The following is a 22,227-nucleotide window of genomic DNA, read 5'->3' as shown; positions in this document are numbered from 1 at the left end:
TGCTACCATAAGCATTCTCTTTATTGCAATTAGCATTTAAACGACAAACAAAACAGGCAACTATAAGCAATTCCTAAGAATCAGTTCAGTTCTACTATATTAATTTACCTGTACAAACACTTTTTGCAACAGCGCTCTACGCTCTGCTAGAGGCAGCTCATTCTGGGCTCCTCCAGCCACCTCAGGCACATGTGGAAGGTCAAAAAACAGATAGAGACATTTCACAAGTGTGGAAGGCACTGACATAGTCGTCATGCAGTCCACTGTTTTCTGAGGGAAGAAAAATATTGAAAACAAATGTCAATGTTACACTTCTAACACAATGCAATTTATTCTGAATTCAACCTACTCTGTTAGGAATTATCCAACTGTATTGTTTCTAGCATCTTTATGCTAGAAAGGTAGCATTCTTAAAAGAAGTTACTCTGATAATTTTTGAAAGAAAAAAACATTCTAGTTATCTAGAAAGGCAAAACTTTAAACAACATTCATAAACTGTGTGTTCATTGGGTGAGCATCAACGTACTCAGCCCAAAAATTATGCATCTCGAGCATTACTGTCAAATGGAAGGCCCTCAAAGAGTTCTCCACATATTTAACTGTAATGTTTAAAAAGCACAATGGCCCAGTAGCCCTCTTTGCCAATCCCCCATTCCCCAAGGGAAAAAAACAGCTTCAACCTAGGAAAGGGAGTAGCAGCAGGAGAATCCCAGTGGGTCTCTCACTGGGTGGAGAAGATGCTCAGAGCATCATTTTCATATTTAGTGCAGCACACTGTTACCTTCCCCAAACCTCCCTCCTTCCCACCCTCCCTCCAAGTAGGAGCCCAGGGTGGCAAACAAAAGCACTAAAAACACTCTAATAACACCATAAAAATAGACTTTAAATTAACAACAAAACTTTATTAAAAACATATTAAAACAAAACATCTTTAAAAACATTTTTTTTTAAAAAAAACTTTAGAAACATATTAAAAAGCAATTCCAACACAGATGCAGATAAGGTCTCTACTTAAAAGGCTTTTTGAAAGAGAAAGGTCTTCAGTAGGTGCCAAAAAGATAACAGAGCTGGCACCTGTCTAATGTTTAAGAGGAGAGAATTCCAAAGAGTAGGTGCCACTACATTAAAGGTCTGCTTCCTATGTTGTGCAGAACGGACCTCCTGATTAGATGGTATCTGCAGGAGGCCCTTCCCTGCAGAGCACAGTGATCAACTGGGTATATAAGGAGTAAGATGGTCTTTCAGGTATCCTGGTCCCAAGCTGTATAGGGCTTTGTACTGCAAAACCAGCACTTTGAACATAGCCCAGTAGCTAATAGGTAGCCAATGCAATTCATTCAGCAGCTGGGTAACAAGTTGGTGATACCCTGCCCCAGTGAGAAGTCTCACTGCCACATTTTGCACCAGCTACAGCTGTAATTGTAACTGTAAAATTGCAGCAGACATTGTACTGGACACTTCACTAGGGACTACAGTAGATGTTGATGGGGCATCAAGATTGCTATGGAGAAGAGCAACTTTACCCTCAAAGTGCCTTGCAAACAATTCACAGTGGGCCTCCGAAGGGTTTAAAACTCCATTTCCTGGAGTTGATGTCAACAGAACCCTGACAATATGGAAAAGCTCCACTGGACGGTTACTTGAGGATGCAATGGTGGCAGAGAAGTGGGCCTTATTCACCACCCTCGCTGCTACACAGTAGGCATGACTATGGTGTTTTACTCGTGCCTGATCTGTCTCACATCACATCTTTCGCCACTTGTGCTCTAGCTGTTGTCTAGCCTGTTTGATTGCCCTTAGCTCACTGGTGTACCAAGGTGCAAACCTGGCTCCACAATGACGGAGAGGGCGCTCAGGGGCAACCATGTCCAAGAGCCCAACACGCTGCGCTATTCCACAGCATGACAAGGGCTTCAACAGGGTCAGGGAACTCCCCCAGGGCATTTAGGAATCCAGCGGATTCCATTAGTCTCCAGGGGCGGACCATCTTAATCTGTTCATCACTCCTGCAGGGAAGGATCGGAGCCATAAGTCTAAACTTCACCAGGAAGTGGTCTGACCATGACAATGGGGTGACATCCACCCCCACATCTCCAGACCACCCCTTCCTCTATCTGGAGCAAGAACCAAGTCAAGGGTGTGCCCTGCCCTATGTGTCGGGCTGGTGACAACTTGAGGCAGCCCCATGGTCGTCATGGAGGCCATGAAGTCCTGAGCCGGAACACTAGAGGCACCCTCAGCATGGACATTGAAATCACCCAGGGCTATCATTCCGGAGTCCTCCAATACCACAATACCACAGAGATTGCCTCTGCCAGCTCAGTCAGAGAAGCTGCCAGGCAGCAGGGTGGATGGTACACCAGCAGCAACTCTAAGTTCCTGTCTCCTTGGCCCAACACCAGGTGCAGGCCCTCACAGTCAGGTCCAAGACAAAGTGGTTTCCTGGTGATAGAGGTGGAAGTAATGCAGACCACAGCAACTCCCCCCCCGGTCCCTGCAGCCTGTGCTGGTGTTGCACCGAGTATTCAGGTAGGCAAAGCTGGATCAGATCAACTCCTCCCAGCTCACCCACCCAGGTCTCAGTAATGCACACCAAATTGGCATCTTCATCCATGATCAGATCATGGATGAATGTGGTCTTATTGTGTACTAATCTGGCACACACAGGCCAGTGGGCACAGCAGATGAGCAAAGAGGAACCCATCCATGAGAGGAGTGGTAGTGAGGATTGAGGCTTAGTTAGCCTTGCCCTCGTCTTCTATGGTAGTTCACCACGTTCCCATGTGGGAGGAGGACAGCGTAGAAGGCAATGGGGACGAGGGCTATGCTGCTTTTGATTCTGCTTGTTGTCATTTAAGAGGATAGCCCAAATAGTCAAACATTCTTGCTCTGAATTCTCACCCCATCTCAAGGGTTCATTATATGAACTCCATCAGAATTTAGCATTGCCAGCCTATTATCTTAAAAATTGCACAGAACCAACATCCTCCTGCATCCATTAAAAATTGCACAGTGATAAATGAGCTTCTCCCATTTTAACATTAAGAACTGCATCTCTCCTGAGTATGTAACCTTGAGATAATCTTTTGAGTCTTCCTTGCCCTCTTTCACCGGACAAGTAAATCCATTCCACTACACCTACAAGTAAATTCATGCTCTGATAAACTCTCATCTAGGCTACTAACATCTCCTCTTTGCCATCCTTTTACCCACCATCTCTCTTCTGAAGGAAAATTTGTAATGCTTTTGCCAAAATAATCTCTCCCCATGTCCAAAGTATTTTCATTAGTTACTGGTCATTTTCCACAATGTGTTCAGTTTCCTAATCTAGTCTAGAATTCCCAGTCCTGACACCAGCTTTCCCCGTATACTTCATTCCCCTTTATATGCTACCCGCTAAAGCTCACATTCTTCTTTTGCTATCTACTCCCACTTCAGCCTTCAAGTATGATGAAGCTCTAGTCCCAGGGATAGGAGTTCTGACGTGCTATATGAAGGATGCCATTTCATGCGTGTCTTTTCACACCTACTTCCTAAAACAAATTGTGTGGCCCAACACCACACACACACATATACAAGAAGAAACAGAAAATGGCATACAATGCTAGTCCCACTCAGAGTAGACCCATTGAAGTCAATGGACACAACTGAGGTTCATTAATTTCAATGAGCCTATTCCAAGTAGGAACTAGTTAAATACAGCCCAGAGGATTCTAGATCAAGACATAAGCCCTTAACAGTCTCTGACCTAGAGAGATGCCTAACAGTACTTCATAAACTCATTTTTTCTATTTAAGTCTTCATTCATGCCTGTTCAAGAACACAGCAAACAATATATTGATACATCTCTTGCATTTCAAAACCCTCATTTGCTAAATAACAAAAACAGCTTAGAGTATTTGTAGGCACACATTGTTTAGTATCAGATTCTGTTCATGAAGGACTAACCTGGCCAGATGAAGCTAACAAGTTAATTGTGGTAAGCAACATCCAACCTCTGCTGGCTTCTTCACTCTGATTGATCTCCAGAAACTGGACTATGGCACGACTAGCAGCCTCTAAAGTGAAAAATTAAAAACCAGAAGGACACACAATATAAAAACAGTTTCTATTTATATTAAATATAGTGAAATAGTTTATCCAAAGGTACAAGGTACTTAAAGGCCCTTATCTTAAATCCAGTTTTGCCATGAAGTATATATTCAGCATGAAGCTAAAGCCAACCATGACTCACATACTGGTACACCTGTATGGCACAAGCATTTCTAATTACATGCTTGTAAATTGATGTATTTGATGAAGACAGGTGAGAATTGTTTACTCATTTCAGTGGACCAGCATCAGTGACAGTCATGATTCAGTGATCTCCAAAAGGATGTTATCTGGATATTCAGCATATGATTAGTCAAAGATAAACTAGGTGCTACGGTATGGATTTACCTGTAGACTTATTAGAGGCTCTCCGACGAATTTCAGTCACCATTAATCGCGACACTTGTGTTGTAAACTGAAGGAGATCTGAGAATTTTTCTATCATTGTATTTGGGGGAGCATTTCCAAACACCTGCAGGCAAGAAAATACGATTAACATCACAGTACCAAGAAAATATACTTAAGCGGACACACATTTCTAACCACCTATTCATACTGGAGCATCAGATGTTTAGAATGCAAAATCATTTGACAGAACCTTGGATTATGGAATGCCCTCTCCTCGCAAATGGGTCTGGCTTTGCCACTGCTTACATTTCGATGTCGTGTCAAGATGCAGGGTTTCTTTCACAGGCCTTTGGGGGTGATAGACATTACATGGTTTTATTGTATTGAGCTGTACGTAACTCATCCTGGGTTTGTATGGTGAAAAAAAAATGAAATGGACTGCATTCAAGTCAAATCTTATTTATGGCGACCCTACAAATAGGGTTTTCATGGTAAGCTGTATTCAGATGGGGTTTACCATTGCCTCCCTCTGAGGGTGAGAGGCAGTGACTGGCTCAAGGTCACCCAGTGAGCTTCATGGCTGTGTGGGGATTCGAACCCTGCTCTCCCAGGTTGTACTCCAACACCTTAACCGCTACACCACACTGGCTCTCTGTATGGTGAAGGACGGCTTATAAATACCAAGAAATAAAATAGTGAAAATGTCACTTAAAAAAATAGTTTAACTGCCCAGTTAGCACACAGAGATGTTTATGTGCATAAACTTCGCTGCTGTTCAAAAAAAACCCACCTTAAGTTTATAGTCCCCAAGATAGCCTCAAGCCTGGTTTTTTTTTTGGGGGGGGGAGTATGCAAAGGATTACTTTACCATGATTGTTGCATTCCACTAGCATTACCATGATTGTTTTTGTTGTTGTTGTTTATCCTTGGTTCATTCGGATGAAGCCTGCAGCAAATAAAAGACTTCCAATCGTCGTGGTATCCATGCCATTGGATCAAAGCCTTTTTCTGTCAAGATTGCGTGTTGATCGTCATATCCCAATATCCCCACATAAAACAAATTCACGCACAGGCGTCTTCCAATCAAATTATCTTGGAAGACAACCTTACTCGGTCACAAGTGATCGCCAGTGAGTGAGCATTCAGTTGATCAGGAGCCACACCACAGCTGTTTGAAAGCCTACTGCATAGCAGCTGCAATTGCATATTGCAAGGGGAGAGGAGTGGTCCATACTTGTGGGTCATAGGACAAAGGAAGATGCCTTGTACTAAGTTGGACCACTCGTCCCCCTAACTCAGTATTGACTACAATCAATGGTAGCAGCTCTCCAAGGTTTCAGACAGGAGTCCTTCCAAGCCCAACCTGGAGATGGTGGAGATTGAACATAGGGCCTACCGTATGCAAATATGTGCTCTACCACTGAGCTACAGTCCTTTCCCAACACTGTAATACAGCCTTGGTGTAGTTTATTCACAGCAATAAGAAGTAGACATATCTAACCAAGCTCAGCCTGTTGAGTATTCTGAAAGTTCCCCTGAAGCAAGGTTCAAAAAGCTGGAAGGAATTGTAAGTGAACATATACAGAAGTAGGAGCCATTAGCTGCCTCTGCCCCCTGTGTGTGTGTGTGTGTGTGTGTGTGTGTAATATCTGCTTGGCAAATAGTTTTTCTTACTCCTTGCCTTCCACAATTTCTAGACAATGACAGCTGCACAGGAATACATTTCATACAATTATTATTATTATTTGATTATTTATTAATTCATGAATTGCCTGTTACATGTAAATCAAGGTGATATACAAGCATACCATGAAACAGCTAAAACAGGTTTTTTTAAGTACAAAAGTACCAAAAAAAAGGGTACGGTAAGTTTTTTTTTAAAAAGTACAAACTGAGCAGCTAAGCAGGGGCCTTTTCATCCAAAGAGTGTAGCTTGGGGCCAGGCCCTACAGCTCAGCGATACCACTGCTGCACTTTCCCAGATTTCTAAAAGCATCTGAGAATAGGCAATATTGCTAGCGTTAGTGACATGGCTAGAGGTTACTCCCCCCACCCCTTGCATTCACAGGAGCCATACAGCACAGATATAATGCAGCCACTGTACAGTTCCCAGACATCTAAATTAAGTTCAAGATATACACTATTACTGTTGGTGTATAAAGCCATAAATGGCCTTCAGGCTACTTGGACAACCACCTCGTCCCTTATACACCAACAAGATCATTGCAAGTCCTCCTGACTGTTCCACAGTTGTCACATATTTAATTTCTACACAAACAAAGGCTTTTACAGGAGTGGCACCAGTACTTTGGAACACTGCTCCTACTAAAATCAGAGAAGGCATCTACAGTTTTGATATTTTGTGACCTTTAAGAAAAGTTTGTTTTGCCAAGGGTTTTCAGATCATCAGTCTGGCCCCATGTATAAATAGGGAGATTCCTACTTTGGGATACAGTAAAGATTATGGGTGGGATTCAATGCTAGTCCTCTTCAAGATAGACCCACTGAAGTTACCAGACATGACCAACTTGGCTTTAATTATTTAGGTAGGTCTATTCTGGGTAAGACAGCTGAATATAACCCTTTGCATTGTTTTATGTAAACTGATTAGAGGCTTTTGTTGATTAAGCAGTTTATACATTTTGATAAATAAATAAAATAAATGCCACCACCCCAATACAGCTATATGACTTAGCTGAGTACAACCCTAAGGCTGCAATCCTACACCCACTCATCAAATTCAATGAGACTCAATTCTGCCATTTTTTTTAAAATGCAGTTGGTGGCATATAAAAACTCTTATAAACGAACAACCTATCAACTTATCCTACTCCCTTAACTTTCTGCATCCTTGCTCCCTCAAGGCTCACTCACTGTCCCCGTCAAAATGCCTAATAAAATGTATTGTAACCAGAAATACCTGCAGCCAGACTTGATGTCTGTGGAAAATATCTTTCACATAGCTATGGACAAAAACCTTCTACAGAGAGAATCAAGCCACAATGTTGTAGTCTTCCTATACTTGCACTAAGGCAGCCAGGGCCGGCCCCAGGCATGCCTTTGAGCACCAGCCTGCCTTGGGCCCTGGCACATGCAAGCATGGCCCACCTACCTACCTACCAGGCGGACAGAGGAGCGGGAGGTCAGGGGGGAGCGGGAGTGGGGAGAGGGAGCAAGCAGGTGGGGGGGAGAGTGAGCGAGTGAGCAGGCAGGCAGGGGGACAGCAAACAAGCGGGCACGCAGCTCCCTCCCTGTGATCCGCGGCAGGGAGCCTGCTGCAGAAGGGGAGTACTACTCCCCCACCATAACAAGGGGCCCTTCAGGGGCCCCTGTGGGCTGCAGGACCCTCAGCCAGGGCCCCACCTGGCCGCCCTTTAGAGCCAGCTCTGAAGGCAGCCTATGGCTTTTGATCATGCACCAGACAGTTAAAACTGTTATACTGAATAACTTGTTTCAGTTCTACATCACAGTAATTTGGAAAAGATAATGGAGGCAACCGCCTGGATTTGTCTGCAAGATGATCTAGCAGAAATGTAAGGCTGTGCTTTGACACAGACTTCTTCCTCCTCCCCCTCACCTATTTGCAGCCTACCAGATGTTTGTGGGGAAGGAGGGCATGCTTACTTTCCACAGTTCTTCATATTGATCTTTTATATCTTTAAATCAAAAGCACTTTACCGTAAGAGCTGCAGCCAACACATGCCTTTTATTTGAAGGCAATCACTTAAGAAACTTTGGGGTTTTTGTTTTTTATTTTTTAAAAAAGCCTCTCGTTTCAGCACCCTCATACTATATATACAGTTATGTCACTTTTCAGGAACATTAACATGCATCATTAAGTATTCAAGACTGTGCAAGTAAAACAGTGACAAGAAAACACAAGACGTTATGAACCAAAGCACTGTTTACTGTCAGAGACCTTTTCAGTACAATGTCCACATTTTACAAGCTAAAAAAAAATCCTTGCTATTTTAGCTTGTTGCTATTCGGTCTAAAATCACCCCATACAGCACCCGATTGTATGAAGGGATATGACAGAGAAAACTAATTTGCAATTACATATTGCTGAATGACTACTCTTTGTCCACTTCTCAGATAACATGAGATACAAAAGAATAGTTCAGGAGAGTCAAGAAACACTGCAGTTTTACAAAAGATGCGTAGCCTCTTGGGGCCATTCCACACATTATACAGCTAATCTAAGTTTGACACTGGCCCAGTGTGAACAAGCATGCAGGTACTTAGAGGGAAAAAAATCAGAACCACTTCACTCTTCCTCTAGTCCTGCAAGCACCATGCTACCCAGAGCTAAACCATGCTTTGGCTTAGTGTTATCTCTGAACTTGAGCTCACAGTTTGTCTCCAGTGGTCTGTGGGGGAAAAGGTTTGGGAACAACTGCTCTGTTCCATCTACTGCCATTCTTCTTTATTACATTTTTATACCACCTTTTTCTCCAGGGAGCTCAAGATGGGCACATGGTTCTCCCCTCCCAATTTTATCTTCAAAAAAACCCTGTGAGGTAGGTTAGGCTGAGAGGCAGTGATTGGCTCAAGGTCACCAAGTGACCTTCACAGCTGAGTGGGATGTGATTCCTGGTCTCCCAAGTCATAATTCAACACTCTTAACTATTACACCACAGTGGTTCTCGTGTTTGTCCAAACACTTATTTTTCCTTGCTGGAACATAATGAAAAACAATGAACCAAGGCAAAAAGGTTTAACTTCTGTGGTATACATATTATACAACAGATGATTTATTTTTATAAATCATGAATATTTAAATTGACAACCAAACCAAGATGAACAGGCAAAACCCCTTGCAGTTTAAGAATGTACCTATAGCCCACAGATATTTCTATCAAACTTTAAAAGCAGGGAGATTGGGCAGCTATAGTGAATGTACCAGGGGAGCAGGAGACCTGACCTCCTCTCTGAGATATTGGACTGCCCTACAAATTTGTTAAAATGCAAACACCATTTGGGTTGGTCTTTCACAGTCCAATCCACTTCCTGTGTAGCTTGGAAGAATTTGGTAACATGTGCCTCTGAGCATATGGTGAGTGGTGGCAACACCCGCCGTCTCCAAAGATGGAAAAGTATATTTTTGTATGTTTCTTGGTGTTCTTACTTTGCTTCTTTCCTATGTTACTAATGTTTCTACAGAGAATCTAATATAGAAAACTATTCCCTCATTATTCATCCTAGAAATGTGTGTCAAATTTATTTTCATTAATTTCAAAGCCTTTTTATTGGTCAATGTCATATGATGGTGAAGATAGCCTTTTGTGTTTCAAATTGGAGGTTATGTTCTGTTTCTATTTTGGGTGCATTTACAGTTGAATTGAAACTGCAGTCTGATGTAAAATCAGACTGATTACAGTATGTTGCTACTTCAGCAATGACTCTAGCTGCTGGAAAAAAGAGGATGCATGTTTTCAGCCTGCTATGTTTAAGCCATTTCATTTACGTAAAGGTGGGCATGGTCAATTAAAAAAACATAGAGCATACCTGGAATTTTGCTAGAATATATTTCACCTCCCAAAGTTTTATGTTTGCAAACTGAGACACTTCTGCGGTCCATTGGAGACTATTCTGCAGAATAGTCAGTGCCATTATTCCACAATTATTTTTGGAGTTTTTTTAGTGTAAATTTTGCAAAGTGTTGCTGTACTTCACATATTCACAGAAATAGAAACAAAAGAAAATGATTTCCTATAGGAAACGTCACTGAAATTGCAAAGTAAATCAAACATATTTAAAGTGCCTATCTGAACTATATCAACTGCCTTAATATTGTTGCTTTCTCCTTGCTAAAATAAGATCAGCACAGCATATGTCTTGTTTCTGTTATTTGGGATGACTTCAGGTGTTGTCACGACTCACCATATGCTCAGAGGCAGGTTACCAAATTATTGCAAGCCACACAGGAAGTGGATTGGACTGTGAAAGACCAACCCAAATTGTGTTTGCATTTTGACAAATTTGTAGGGCAATACAATATCTCAGACAGGAGGTCAGGTCTCCTGCTCCCCTGGTGCATTCACTATAGCTGCCCAATCTCCTTGCTTTTTAAAGTTTGGTAGAAATATCTGTGGGCTATAGGTACGTTATTATACTACAAGGGTTTTTGCGTATTAGTGAATTTCCCTGCTTTTTAATCTGGGAGATAAGAAATGGGATCCTGTCCAAGTTTGCTGAGAATGGATTGATCATTTGCATGCTTATTGAGTTCAGTGGGATTTACTCCCCTGCAATAGGTGAAACTGACCACTGGGAATGGGGAGGGAAGGAGGAGGAGGGAGGGGAGGAACAGCAAAGGGGAGGAGGGGAGCAGGAAGGAGGGGGAGGGGAGGAGGACAGGTTTGATCATTTGCATGTTTATTGAGTTCAGTGGGATTTACTCCCGTGCAATCATGCTTAAGATAGGTAAAGCTGACCATGGGGAGGAGGAAAGGGAATGGGGGGGAAGGAAAGGAGGGAATGGGGAGGGAAGGGAAGGGGCAAGAGGGAGGAGATAAGAAGGAGAAGGGAGGGTGGGTTTGGTCATTTGCATACTTTTTGAGTTCAATGGGATTTATTTCTGTGCAATCATGTTTGAAAATGGAAATGGACTGCCTTCAAGTCGATCCCGACTTATGGCAACCCCATGAATAGGGTTTTCATGGTAAAAGGTATTCAGAGGTGGTTTTACCATTGCCTTCCTCTGAGTCTGAGAGGCAGTGACTAGCCCAAGGTCACCCAGTGAGCTTCATGACTGTGTGGGGATTCAAACCCTGGTCTCCCAGGTCATAGTCCAACCCTGACCTGGGGGAGGGGCAGGGAGAGTAGGAGGAGGGGAGGGGAGGAGATTGGGTGGGTGGGCACTGGGCAAAGGGAAAACTACTTTTCTTTCCAAAAGGAAAACATTGTGAACAGTATCATTGCTTTTCAGCGTTTCCCCCACCTTTTATTTTACAGCGGCACATGTAGCCTCCCACCCAAATTTAAACCAAAGCTGTCCCTGCCCACATCCACACCAGGCCTTTACTTCACTCTAGACAGTCATGGCTTCTCCCAAAGAATCCTGGGACGTGTAGTTACTGAAGGGTGCTGAGAGTTGCTAGGAGACGCCGTGTTCCCCTCACAGACCTACAATCAGAGTGGCTGACTTAAACCAGTCTGGCCACTGGAGCTCTGCCAGTGGAATAGGAGTCTCCTGTCAACACCCTTCACAAACTATGCTTCCCAGAATTCTTTGAGGGAAGCCATGACTGTCTCATGTGAAATCAAAGTCTGGTGTGGGTGTGGCCCACTGGTTAGGCAAGCCCAGCAGCTGTGAGTCTGGCTTTTACAACACTGACAGTTGGTCCTTACCGAGAATGCCTGACCTTATCATTCAGTTCAATGCTAAATTTCTTAAATTAATTAAAAATCAGCCAGGCATTTTTTTAACGTTTAATCTGCAGAAGATGAAGATCAGAGTATGGGGCAAGGTCAGTAAAAGGATTACAGGTACTCTGTGAACATGGCTGATTTTTAATGAATTTCAACAGATTATGAAAGCTCTGACAGAAAAAAGTCCAAAACGGCTCTGGGGTTTTTTTCTGTCTTTTTACACTTCGAACTCTCAATTCTCTCTGACTGTTTTGTGTATCACCATGAAAATTGAGAGGGTTGTTAAGCAAGCCTTTCTGAGTTCGGGAGTATAAGTTTTGAATGAGCTTATGGGAAGCATCAAAATGGCATGGAGGGTATTTTCAATTTAATGTTGTGGAATGTGAAAAATCCATGCTGGCTATAGCATACAGCCACTGTTATGGCTGTATAATTTGCTTTCAAGAGAGAAACAGTGGGCTGCCCAGTTAATCAGTCCTTGCTTTGAGGAAATTCTGGGGACTTATTCTTCAAGCACATGGTGCCCTTACATGTGTATAGAGGGGTCCTTACATGCTTGATGTCTTTGCATATGTATAGAGGAAAGCCAAACAGTAATCCTTAATTTCACAATTGTTCTTCTAAGCAACTATAAATTCCGAGCACAGAAAGCACATGGGCTGCATGACCAGAAATTCTGGATGATGTTCCTGGCAACTGCAAGCAGATATGCTTTAATTCTTCCAGTAGCCAATATATGAAGTATGAAGCTGCAAACTTGTTTCATAATTTACAATTTACATCAGCTCCCTTCTTAGAGATTTAGAATCCCCCCTTTTTTAAACCAACCTACCCTATTGCAACAAAACTTACTAGCCTGCAACAAAAATTACTACCCCACTAGGGGCTGGAAGAGGAAGGACAAAGCACTTCGTCCCTCCTGTAGCAAACCACTGCTTTTCTATGCTGGGCACAGAGAAAGCAGGATCCCTTTCTCTGGCAGCCCACTTGATTTCTATGCTGAATGCAGAAGAGGAATAGAGCACTCCAACTCTCCTCTGCCAGCCTGCTCTCACTCAGCTGCTTAAACACAAAGCCTAAACTTGTCTCAAAACATCAATGACTTCATCTAAGCCTTGTATTTAAGCACTAACCTAGTAGCACTAGGGACAAGGAATGCATGCAAGGAAGTTCATGGAATTCAGTGCATGCAACTTTGGGCTTCTGGAGGGGGGTCTCTTCAGTAGTTATTTCAGGAAATGCTGAATCACATAAATTTGATAAGTAACATACACACAGAGAGACTATACCAATACTGTAGAAAATTCTCTGGGGGGGAAATCAGAACTGCATTCACAATACAGGAATATTACAAAGAAGCTAAGAAGTTCAAAGTCCAACATTACTTGACACTAAGGCTGAATCCAAAATCCTCTCTCAGAAAAAACTGGTCACAACATTCAAGCTGACTTTTCACATTTTAACTGGAACAGAATGACTCAGATAGCACAGATTCTCAGATAGCGTTTTTTTAAATAGGATCTGAATGGCCACTCATCAAGGATGCTGTAGCAGTTGGTTTCCTGCACTGGATGACCTCTTCCACCTCTATTATTCTAGGAGTTGAGATTTAAGTTCAAAGGGTCCAATTCCAATTCAAAAACAGCCAGCAATGTACACATTGTGATTTTACAGTGATTTAGATACAAAGAAGGCAAAAACTGACATTCTGTTATTTAGCTTTGAAATCCAATCTCTCCAGCCTCTCTTCCCACTCCATACTCTCCATGCACCATTTTTTTTTTTGGGGGGGGAGGGATCACATCATTTAGAGCCCACATAATTGGAGCCAATAAATCAGTCTGCATTCAGATGGGCTTACCCTATTAAAAACCGGTAGCATCATGTAAAGCTTCTCTTCCTGTTCTTTCTGGGTCATGTGCCGAGGTGGATGACACAGTTCCGTGAAGAGTCGACGAAGGTGCATCAACCCTAGAGCGTTATCCTGGGGGCTACATTCCTCCTGCCGGGGTCGACCCATTATCCTCTTCACCATATTCATCTTTGCTGGTTTCTGAAAGACCCCTTTTGTCCTGTTCAGGAAAAACCAGAGCAAAGTTAAAACAATTCCAAGCCCCGCCCCACCTACACCTACACAGTCAACAATAGATAATTTATGTATAAGCAAAAATAAGGAGGAATTGTGGAAGAATCAGGATTATTTACTTTCAGCTAAATGTACACCATAAGTCCTTCTCTCACACACGGCTATGCATAGCTAATCAAACAGTACAAAGCATAATTCTGAGATATATCTTCTGATTTGAGACAATAAATCAGCCAGCACCCGACTTCTTCAAGGTTTCTGACTATTACATTCAAAATGTCTTTGGGCAGTGTAGGTCTGCCACTATTTATTCCATTGTGGAGTCTGCAAATATGTATCCCAAGTCCATAAGGATGTGCTCTCAGCAACAAAGTTGGCTTCGCATGAAGTTGCCAAGATGAATTTACAGGCCAAGTAAAGCTTTCTCCTATATATATTTGATTCAAATATTCCAAACATATATGTGCAATATCAGAGACTTTTGAGTACCACAAATTCCTCCAAAAAAGATTTTGGGTCAAACCAAAAGCTTAGTATTTTTCTGTATGTCACTGCCTCTCAGGGGGAGGAAAAACAAAATCTGAAGGCCTAACTAGCAAGAAAAAAATTGGGCAAATTTTATCTCCCTTTTGAATAAGTCTCTCTCTCACAGCCATTGTGGGAGACCCATATGTGGCAATAAAAGATGACCATATCCTTATACGCTTGAAAAGGAAGCTGAAGGGAAGCTGGTCACAGCCCCAGACCAGAATCATATTTGGGGTCAGACTAGAGGAGATAAGAAGCATATTATTGTGTTTCTCTTTTTGAACTTTTTTGAAAAAATAACAATGGGAGCAGGCTTCCAATCCAGAGGATTTAACCCCTTTCCCTTGTGCCATTTCCTCCAAGGGAAAACTCTCCCTCCAAAGCTGCTATTTGCTTGGGGATAAAAGACATGTGTGTCTTTATATTGTTTCCACTTAACTAAATTAATTGTTCCAGATTCAAGACATGATGCTTAAATAAGTTTCAGCTGCAGATATAACTACATAAATGTAGTTATATCAGGCACATATACCTGTCTAACTGATTTATCTCAAATGGCTGAAAGAATGTTTACTCATGTACACAAACAAAGATACTAGAGCCAATACTGACCCACCAATTAAAAAGCAAGACTGAACCCCGTGGTTATGCATACACTTTCTATTTACAGCTACCTAGTCCTTCAAAACTTTCTTGAAGTACTAGATTATTGTAGATGATTATCTCCACAAACTAAGGGCCAATATCTGCTGATGAAAACTATCTGCTCCATCCAGGGAATTCCAGTGAGGAGAAGAGGACAGTGTGCCTTTGCCAGTATGCCTTCAGTTCATGAATACCACCATAACTGCTAGGACTGAAATTCTAGCATGGAGTTAACAGCAGTGGAAAAAGCTACATGCAGGGCACACGCTATGTATACATTGCGCGCACACAGACAAAAGTTCCAACAGAAAATTTTTCACAAAGAGGTTCTATTCTGCGCCATGTTTGCTTATGTTGCCAATTCGTGGTGCTTCCAATATTAATGAGAAAGGCACAGAGATAACTATGCTGAACACTGAGCCTCCCCTAGCAACTGGAAATGCTGTTTAGCCCTGCTCTGGTTATTTATTTATTATTTGGTTTATATCTCGCCCTTCCTCCCAGCAGGAGCCCAGGGCAGCAAACAGAAACGCTAAAAACACTTTAAAACATCATAAAAATAGGCCTTAAAAAACATTAAAACAAAACAATGTTCAAAACATTTTTTTTAAAAAGCTTTAAAAACATCTTTAAAAAAGGGTTAAAACATATTGTTAAAAAAACACATATTAACAAGCAATTCTAACACAGATGCAGACTGGGATAGGTCTCAACTTAAAAGGCTTGTTGAAAGACGAAAGTCTTCAAAAGGCGCCGAAAAGATAGCAGAAAGATGGCACCTGCCTAATATTCAAGGGGAGGGAATTTACTGAAACTACAAAGTATTTCCCCACATACTTTCAAGCTTAAGTGGAGGATATCTGCCATTTCTTTTTAAATGACTGCCAAGATTCTCACGTTGTATTTTACAAAGGAAAGGCATATACAGAGCTTTCACAGATCAGTGATACACACCGAGCCCAGATTACCATTTGCTGCAAGAGTACTGTTCAATTCCTCATGCACAAATGGAAACAGGGAGGATATGAAATTCTCAAGTTATATAGTGAAGGACATTGTACCTTGACTGGATGTCACAGCTGGACATCATTAAGAAACTCTCCAAAAGAGCAAAGGCCATACACAAAATTAATAGAATGAAAGTCAAAAATTCTGGCAGTTCATTTTTGGTTACCATAATCAGAATCTGTGTTACAGTATACTGTGAATGCCTTTCATTTTGATATCCCTGTCTGGAACTCATTGTATATTGAGATTTGAACTTCCCCCAGATAAACCATTGTTCCTAGAATACCTGTGTGGAACTGCATTTATTTATTTATACTGTTTAATGGAAAGGTTGACTACATATGGCAGGCAGATAAAGTACCTCCAGGCTATATTAAATAATGCAAATATGGGGGCAGGAATGTAGTGGATTAATATACATTCATCATGAATCATTACAATATATGATAATTTAGGGGTAAATAATACTGCTGCTTTCAAAACATTTGTTAAAAACAAAAACGGTTAGGTAATGACTAAGCAACACAGACTGTATTTAGTTTAACAATAGCTATTATAGGACTACACAATGGGTTTGTTACTTCCAAAGGGTGTTATTTAAGCAAGCAACCAGATAATTATCTCAACATTCATCAGGAGACTTTCTCCAGCTTTTTAAGCTGGCACACTTAAAAATACCCTCAGCCATTTCAAAACACATTCGGAATATGGTAAAATTAAATGGACACGTATTTCTTTGGTTTTATAGTAGTATCCATAGAAAAAAATATTTATCTTCACTACTGTCCCAAGTACCTTAGAAGTGCCCCTTTAACACAAACTCAACCCCCAAACTACTTAGACTGAGAGTGCAGTCCACTTATTATACATCACCTTGTACTCCTAGACAGAAGAGGTAACTTTCAAATAAATGTATTTACATTTCCAATGTTCTCTTCTTTAGACCAAGTATGAAAACTGGGATCTCCAAAAATAAAATAGTTCAGTAGCTGCATTTAGCAGATATTCAAGTTGTACAACAAATACCTAGAAACTAATGAATTCAAAATGTTGTGGTAGGTACGGCTGGAGGAGTAAATTCTTTATAATATGGTTCAATAAATTGCAAAAAATCAAACAAACCCTTAACACACAGGCAGTACACAGCATGAAACCTGCTTGGATAAAGGCGTTAAACACTTCTGGTAAGACTGGACCAGGATAGTCTGGCCACTGTCGCCATGCACTGGTAACCTGCAGGCTGGATCACTATAATGCGCTCTATGTGGGGCTGCCCTTGAGGTTGGTCCAGAAGCTGCAGCCAGTGCAAAATGCAGTGGTGCTGATTAGACCGGGATATTGCCTGTATGTTACTGCCAGGGCTGTGGAGTCGGAAGCAATTTTGGGTGGAGTCGGAAGAAATGTACTGACTCCGACTTCAAAATAAAATCAATATTTTAATATCAATATTAATTTATTAATATTAATACACTAAAATACATTTGCCATTTATGAAGGAATCAGAGTCAGAGTCAGACAGTAGAAAAATTAATATACATTTGCCATTTATGAAGGAGTCAGAGTCGCACAGTAGAAAAATAGAGGAGTCGGAATTGAAGGTTTGACATACCGACTCCACAGCTCTGGTTACTGCACTGCTGAAAGAATTGCACTGGATGCCCGATAGCTACCAAGCTAAGTTCAAGGGGCTGGTTTTTGGTGTACAAAGCCCTATGCAGCTTGGGACCAGGATACCTGAAAGATAGTCTTACCCCTTATATACCCAGTCAGTCACTGTGCTCTGCAGCTGAGGGCCTCCTACAAATACCATCTTATGAGGAGGTCCATTCCACACAACATAGGAAGCAGACCAGGGCCGGCCCAAGGCATGCCCTTGGGCATCAGCCTGCCCCGGGCCCCGGCACTCCCGTTCTGTGATTCGCAGCAGGATTGGTACCACGGATCGCAGGGCCGCCCGCCATTTCCCCATTCTACATACCTTTCTCTCTGCTGTTTTTTCAGCGGCGCGCACTGCATGCGCAGGTTTGCCATCAATCAAGATGGCAACCGAGGTTTCCCTAAGGGGCTGAAGCCTCTGCCGCCATCTTGGTTGATGGCACGCATGCATAGTACATGCGCGCATTGCTGCCATCAACCAAGATGGCAGCAGAGGCTTCAGCCCCTTAGGGAAACCTCTGCCGCCATCTTGACTGATAGCAAACCTGTGTGCACAGTGCACGCAGCCGCAAAAAGCAACAGAGAGAAAGGTAGGTGAACCGGGGGAACGGTGGGTGGCTCTGAAGCTCCTGCCCTGCTATCAGCGGCAGGACTGCTGCTGTGGATTGCAGAAGGGGAGCGGAGGGGCTCCTCAGGGGCCCCTGTAGCCCCAGGGGCCCTCGGGCCAGTGCCCCACCTGGCTGCCCTTTAGAGCCAGCTCTGAAGCGGACCTTTGCTGTTGTGGCACCTACCCTTTGGAATTCCATCCCCTTAAATATTGGATAGGCACCATCTTTTGTCTTTCTGGCACCTACTGACGATCTTCCTGTTTCAACAAGCCTTTACGTAGAGACCTGATCCCAGTCTATGTGTTGGAATTGCTTTTTAAGATGTTTTAAAATATTGTTTTTAAAAAAAGATGTTTGTAGTGTTTTTATCACTTGTTTGCCATCCTGTGCTCCTTTTTGGGAGGAAAGGCAGGATATAAATTTAACGAACAAACCAATAATAATTAAATAATTTTAGGGAGAAACGACAGACATTTTCAGTTTCCTGATTAAGTTACTTCAGTTCTAATGCACTCAATGGCTGCAATAACTTTCTAAAAGGCAGATTAATTCACACTGGATTCTCTCCACAAGGAGAAAGGCTTTGATAGCAATGGTGGAAGTAGACCAGCATCTCCCAACTTATTGGCCTGCAGATGTTGCACTACAACTCCAATCTGCCACAGCCAGTATGGCCAATGGTCAGGGACAATATAAGTTGTCGTCCAAAAAATCTGGAGAGCACTGGCTTGGAGAAAGTTGCACTAGATAGTGGGGAAGAATCATTATCTTACGGTTATACCCTGCCTTTTGTCATCGGAGAACCCAGAGCTTGGAATATTACTTTTAAAAATAAACAACAGTTATAATTACATGGCCCAAAAAGTAGTAATTACCATTACAATTACAATTGCTCTGAAAGTAACTGATTACTTAATTTTTCCTCAAAAGTAATCACTACAATTACATTTCAATTACTTTTTTAAAAAAACACCTACAAGGTGCTGGCCTTGGCTGCTGCACATCTAAGTAGACTAAAACAAAATTGAAAATAAACACACACATACAGAGGTAGTAGAATAATTCTTTTTATCCATAAGATAGCAATGGTTGTCTCTCCACTGGTAAGGGAGGTGAGGAGGGAGGCAGAGGCTACCACTCAGATCTCTGCACATCAAACCAAGTGCAACCCCCCCCTCAACCAGCAAGCATAATCTCTCTCACTTCATCACCTCCCGAACCCTGCTCTGCCACCAACTAAGGGGCACTCAAATGCAGTTAAAATACTGCAAATGCAGCACAGTAGCTAGAGAGGGTGGTGGAGGTATACTCTCTCTCTCTCTCTCTCTCTCTCACACACACACACACACACACACACACCTTTCATCTCCACAGTTCTTTATCTCCATTCTGCTGCTGCCTCCTTCTCCTCCTTTATCTCTCTCTACTTCATTCTTCACCACCATCATCCATTTTTTTAAACAATTGTTTTCTCCACTCCACCCCATCTCACTCTCCACCTCCTCCCTTGTCGCTTCCTACCCACCCACAGAGCATGAGGGAAGAGCGACGCTACACAGAAGCCCAGTTTGAGGCTTTATTTATTCATCCACAAATCAGAGAAGCAGAAGACTTCCCCTGCTCCCCCTCCCAAGTAATACTGGAAACATTACAATTACTCCACAAAAGTAATACAATTACTCCCAGTTTTATTACAATCAAAATGTAAAGGAATTACCCACTTGTTCCTCAAAAAAGTAATGAATTACAAGTAATTTGTTACTTGTAGCTAATTACGTCCGAGCTCTGAGAGAACCCAAGGTGGCATACATCCGGTTCCCATGTGGTCTCTCATCCATGCACTGACCAGACCAGACCTGCCAAGCTTCAGCAAGGTGGTAGCCTCATGCACTTTCAGACCATAGCCTGGGACCCTTGATAGAATCATGTTTCACCAATGACTATCAGATATGAATGATGGGCTCCCAAAAGCATCTGGGAAATTTGGAGGAAATATATGTATCCTTGTCAAGTGAAGCATTAAAGTATGTCATCTCCTTTTTTTAAAAAAAAAAAACCACACTCTGAAACACCTCTTCAGTGCCTAAGATCAACAGAATTTTGAGCTACCAACTAGGATTTTAGGGTGTGAAACAGAACTGTGGCCAAGCAGCTTTCTAGACTACAAACAAACTGGTCACAGATAACTGTAAAATCCGGAAGGGTCCTTGTGATAATGCAAGACAAGACACTTCATATTTAACATCTCTACAAATTGAGCACACATGTATCCAGACTGTAGTAAACAAACATAAAGCCTGCATAATATTAGGGCACCTAGAGGACAACAAATGACACAAGATCAATATTTAGCAATATGGCAGGACTATTTCTTATACAAATGATGATACACACAGGTACGCAATACCCTCAATTTATGTGGAAGTATGGCAAAGATAAATGAAACTTTGTGGGGGGAAAGAAATGAGGTCAGCTAATAATTGGAAAGTCGGATTCCCTGAATTATGGAACAAATTGGTAAGGAAATTTAGCACATCTATAATGTACTAAACGAATAAGGAAAAAAAGTTTTGATTATGTACACAAAATTAAGGTTCATCCACCTCTGACTGGAATTTATAGTTTGTAAATGAATTTAGCTTAGTTCTGCTTCTTTTTTCCTTTTCTGCCCCTCCCCCTTCTTCTTTCTTCCCCTCTTTTCAAAAGGGAGAAAAGAAAAGGGGGGTTATTTTTTCCCTTTTCTAAATAAATTGGATTTTAATGAATCGTAATGTTGAAAAAAAAAAGAAATTCTGAAATCTGAAAAAAAAAGTTAGATTCTGATTTCGTGTTTAAATGATGTGTTCCCTCTCATGTTTTCAGTATGAAGATCAATACAAATCAGAAATAACACTATCACTGGCACCAAGATGGCTGCTGCAATAAACATTTGACCCATGTTTCTCCAGCTGCTTCTCTCACAAAAGATTACTTTCACAGAGAAACTATGCAATATCTAAACGGTTCTGCACAAAACATTCATTCACAACAAGCTTACTCTGGGATTCTAAAGAGAAGGCCAAACAATCATATAAAGCTATTTGTTTTCTATAACTTTTTAAACTCTGTTTTGTCCTAACAACATAGGACTACATTAATAAGATTATTAAATCAAAATGCAAAGTAATTCACAGACCACTTCCCATGGTGTATTTCTGACAAGAGTGCTATAGCATTTGTAAACACCGTAATGAATCACTGCTCCAAGAGTAAAACATTCAGTTAAAAGGAATGAGACATGAGAAGTTGAAATTTATCACGTTTTATTTTTAGTCATTATTAGCATATGCTGTTTTTATTAAATAGCAAGTTAAAAAAACCCACCATGTTCATTTTCGTCCCATGACCCAATTTTCATCTCTCATGCAAAAATACAAGGTGAAAAAAACCTTGGGAACATTTAATATCATTTTCATAACAATAGAACAAAATATTATTCATGTTCAATGCATGATCAAAAAGAAAAAAGCATCTGTGACAGGGATATTTTATTGTATAAAATGACTGCTCTATTATTGTAAAAAAATGTAAAATTTACTATTTTCTTCCTACATAAATGTTTGCCAGGATGTTTGTGCTGTTTTGGTTTGGCAATATCTAACAGATTCCAAAATCTTACACTGGAAATATGCTTGTAACAATTTCACACAATGAACATTTGACATTAAAGTTCAACAAATTTTCCAGTCCAAAGGAAAACAAAATAATGATCCCACCTGGTTTTTTTCACGTTCCTCGCAGGCATCTTAAGTTTTAAAATTTTCTGTTTTTAAAGAAAAGAGCAGCAGTCACCTATTTCTTGTGATTATCTACTACTGCCAGCCCAACATGAAACAACATCCT

The 22,227-nt window shown here is 41.5% G+C and overlaps 1 protein-coding gene across 4 annotated transcripts in view; it reads right to left on the bottom strand.

Annotated features, from left to right (window-relative positions):
• WDFY3 (WD repeat and FYVE domain containing 3) overlaps positions 1-22,227 on the bottom strand; it is a 241,145-nt gene that overhangs the window by 172,500 nt on the left and 46,418 nt on the right. For all 4 annotated transcript variants that reach the window (XM_061583316.1, XM_061583318.1, XM_061583317.1 and 1 more), the window contains exons 2-5: positions 13,676-13,886; positions 4,441-4,564; positions 3,949-4,058; positions 109-270 (exon numbers count right to left, since the gene is read on the bottom strand). In XM_061583316.1, the coding sequence (XP_061439300.1) occupies positions 109-270; positions 3,949-4,058; positions 4,441-4,564; positions 13,676-13,855 (576 nt within the window). In that variant the 5' untranslated portion in view covers positions 13,856-13,886. The remainder of the gene's footprint in view (positions 1-108; positions 271-3,948; positions 4,059-4,440; positions 4,565-13,675; positions 13,887-22,227) is intronic.

The sequence above is a fragment of the Rhineura floridana genome, chromosome 9 (assembly GCF_030035675.1).
Source record: "Rhineura floridana isolate rRhiFlo1 chromosome 9, rRhiFlo1.hap2, whole genome shotgun sequence".
Taxonomy (NCBI): Eukaryota; Metazoa; Chordata; class Lepidosauria; order Squamata; family Rhineuridae; genus Rhineura; species Rhineura floridana.
This window is presented reverse-complemented; position numbering and strand designations above follow the sequence as displayed.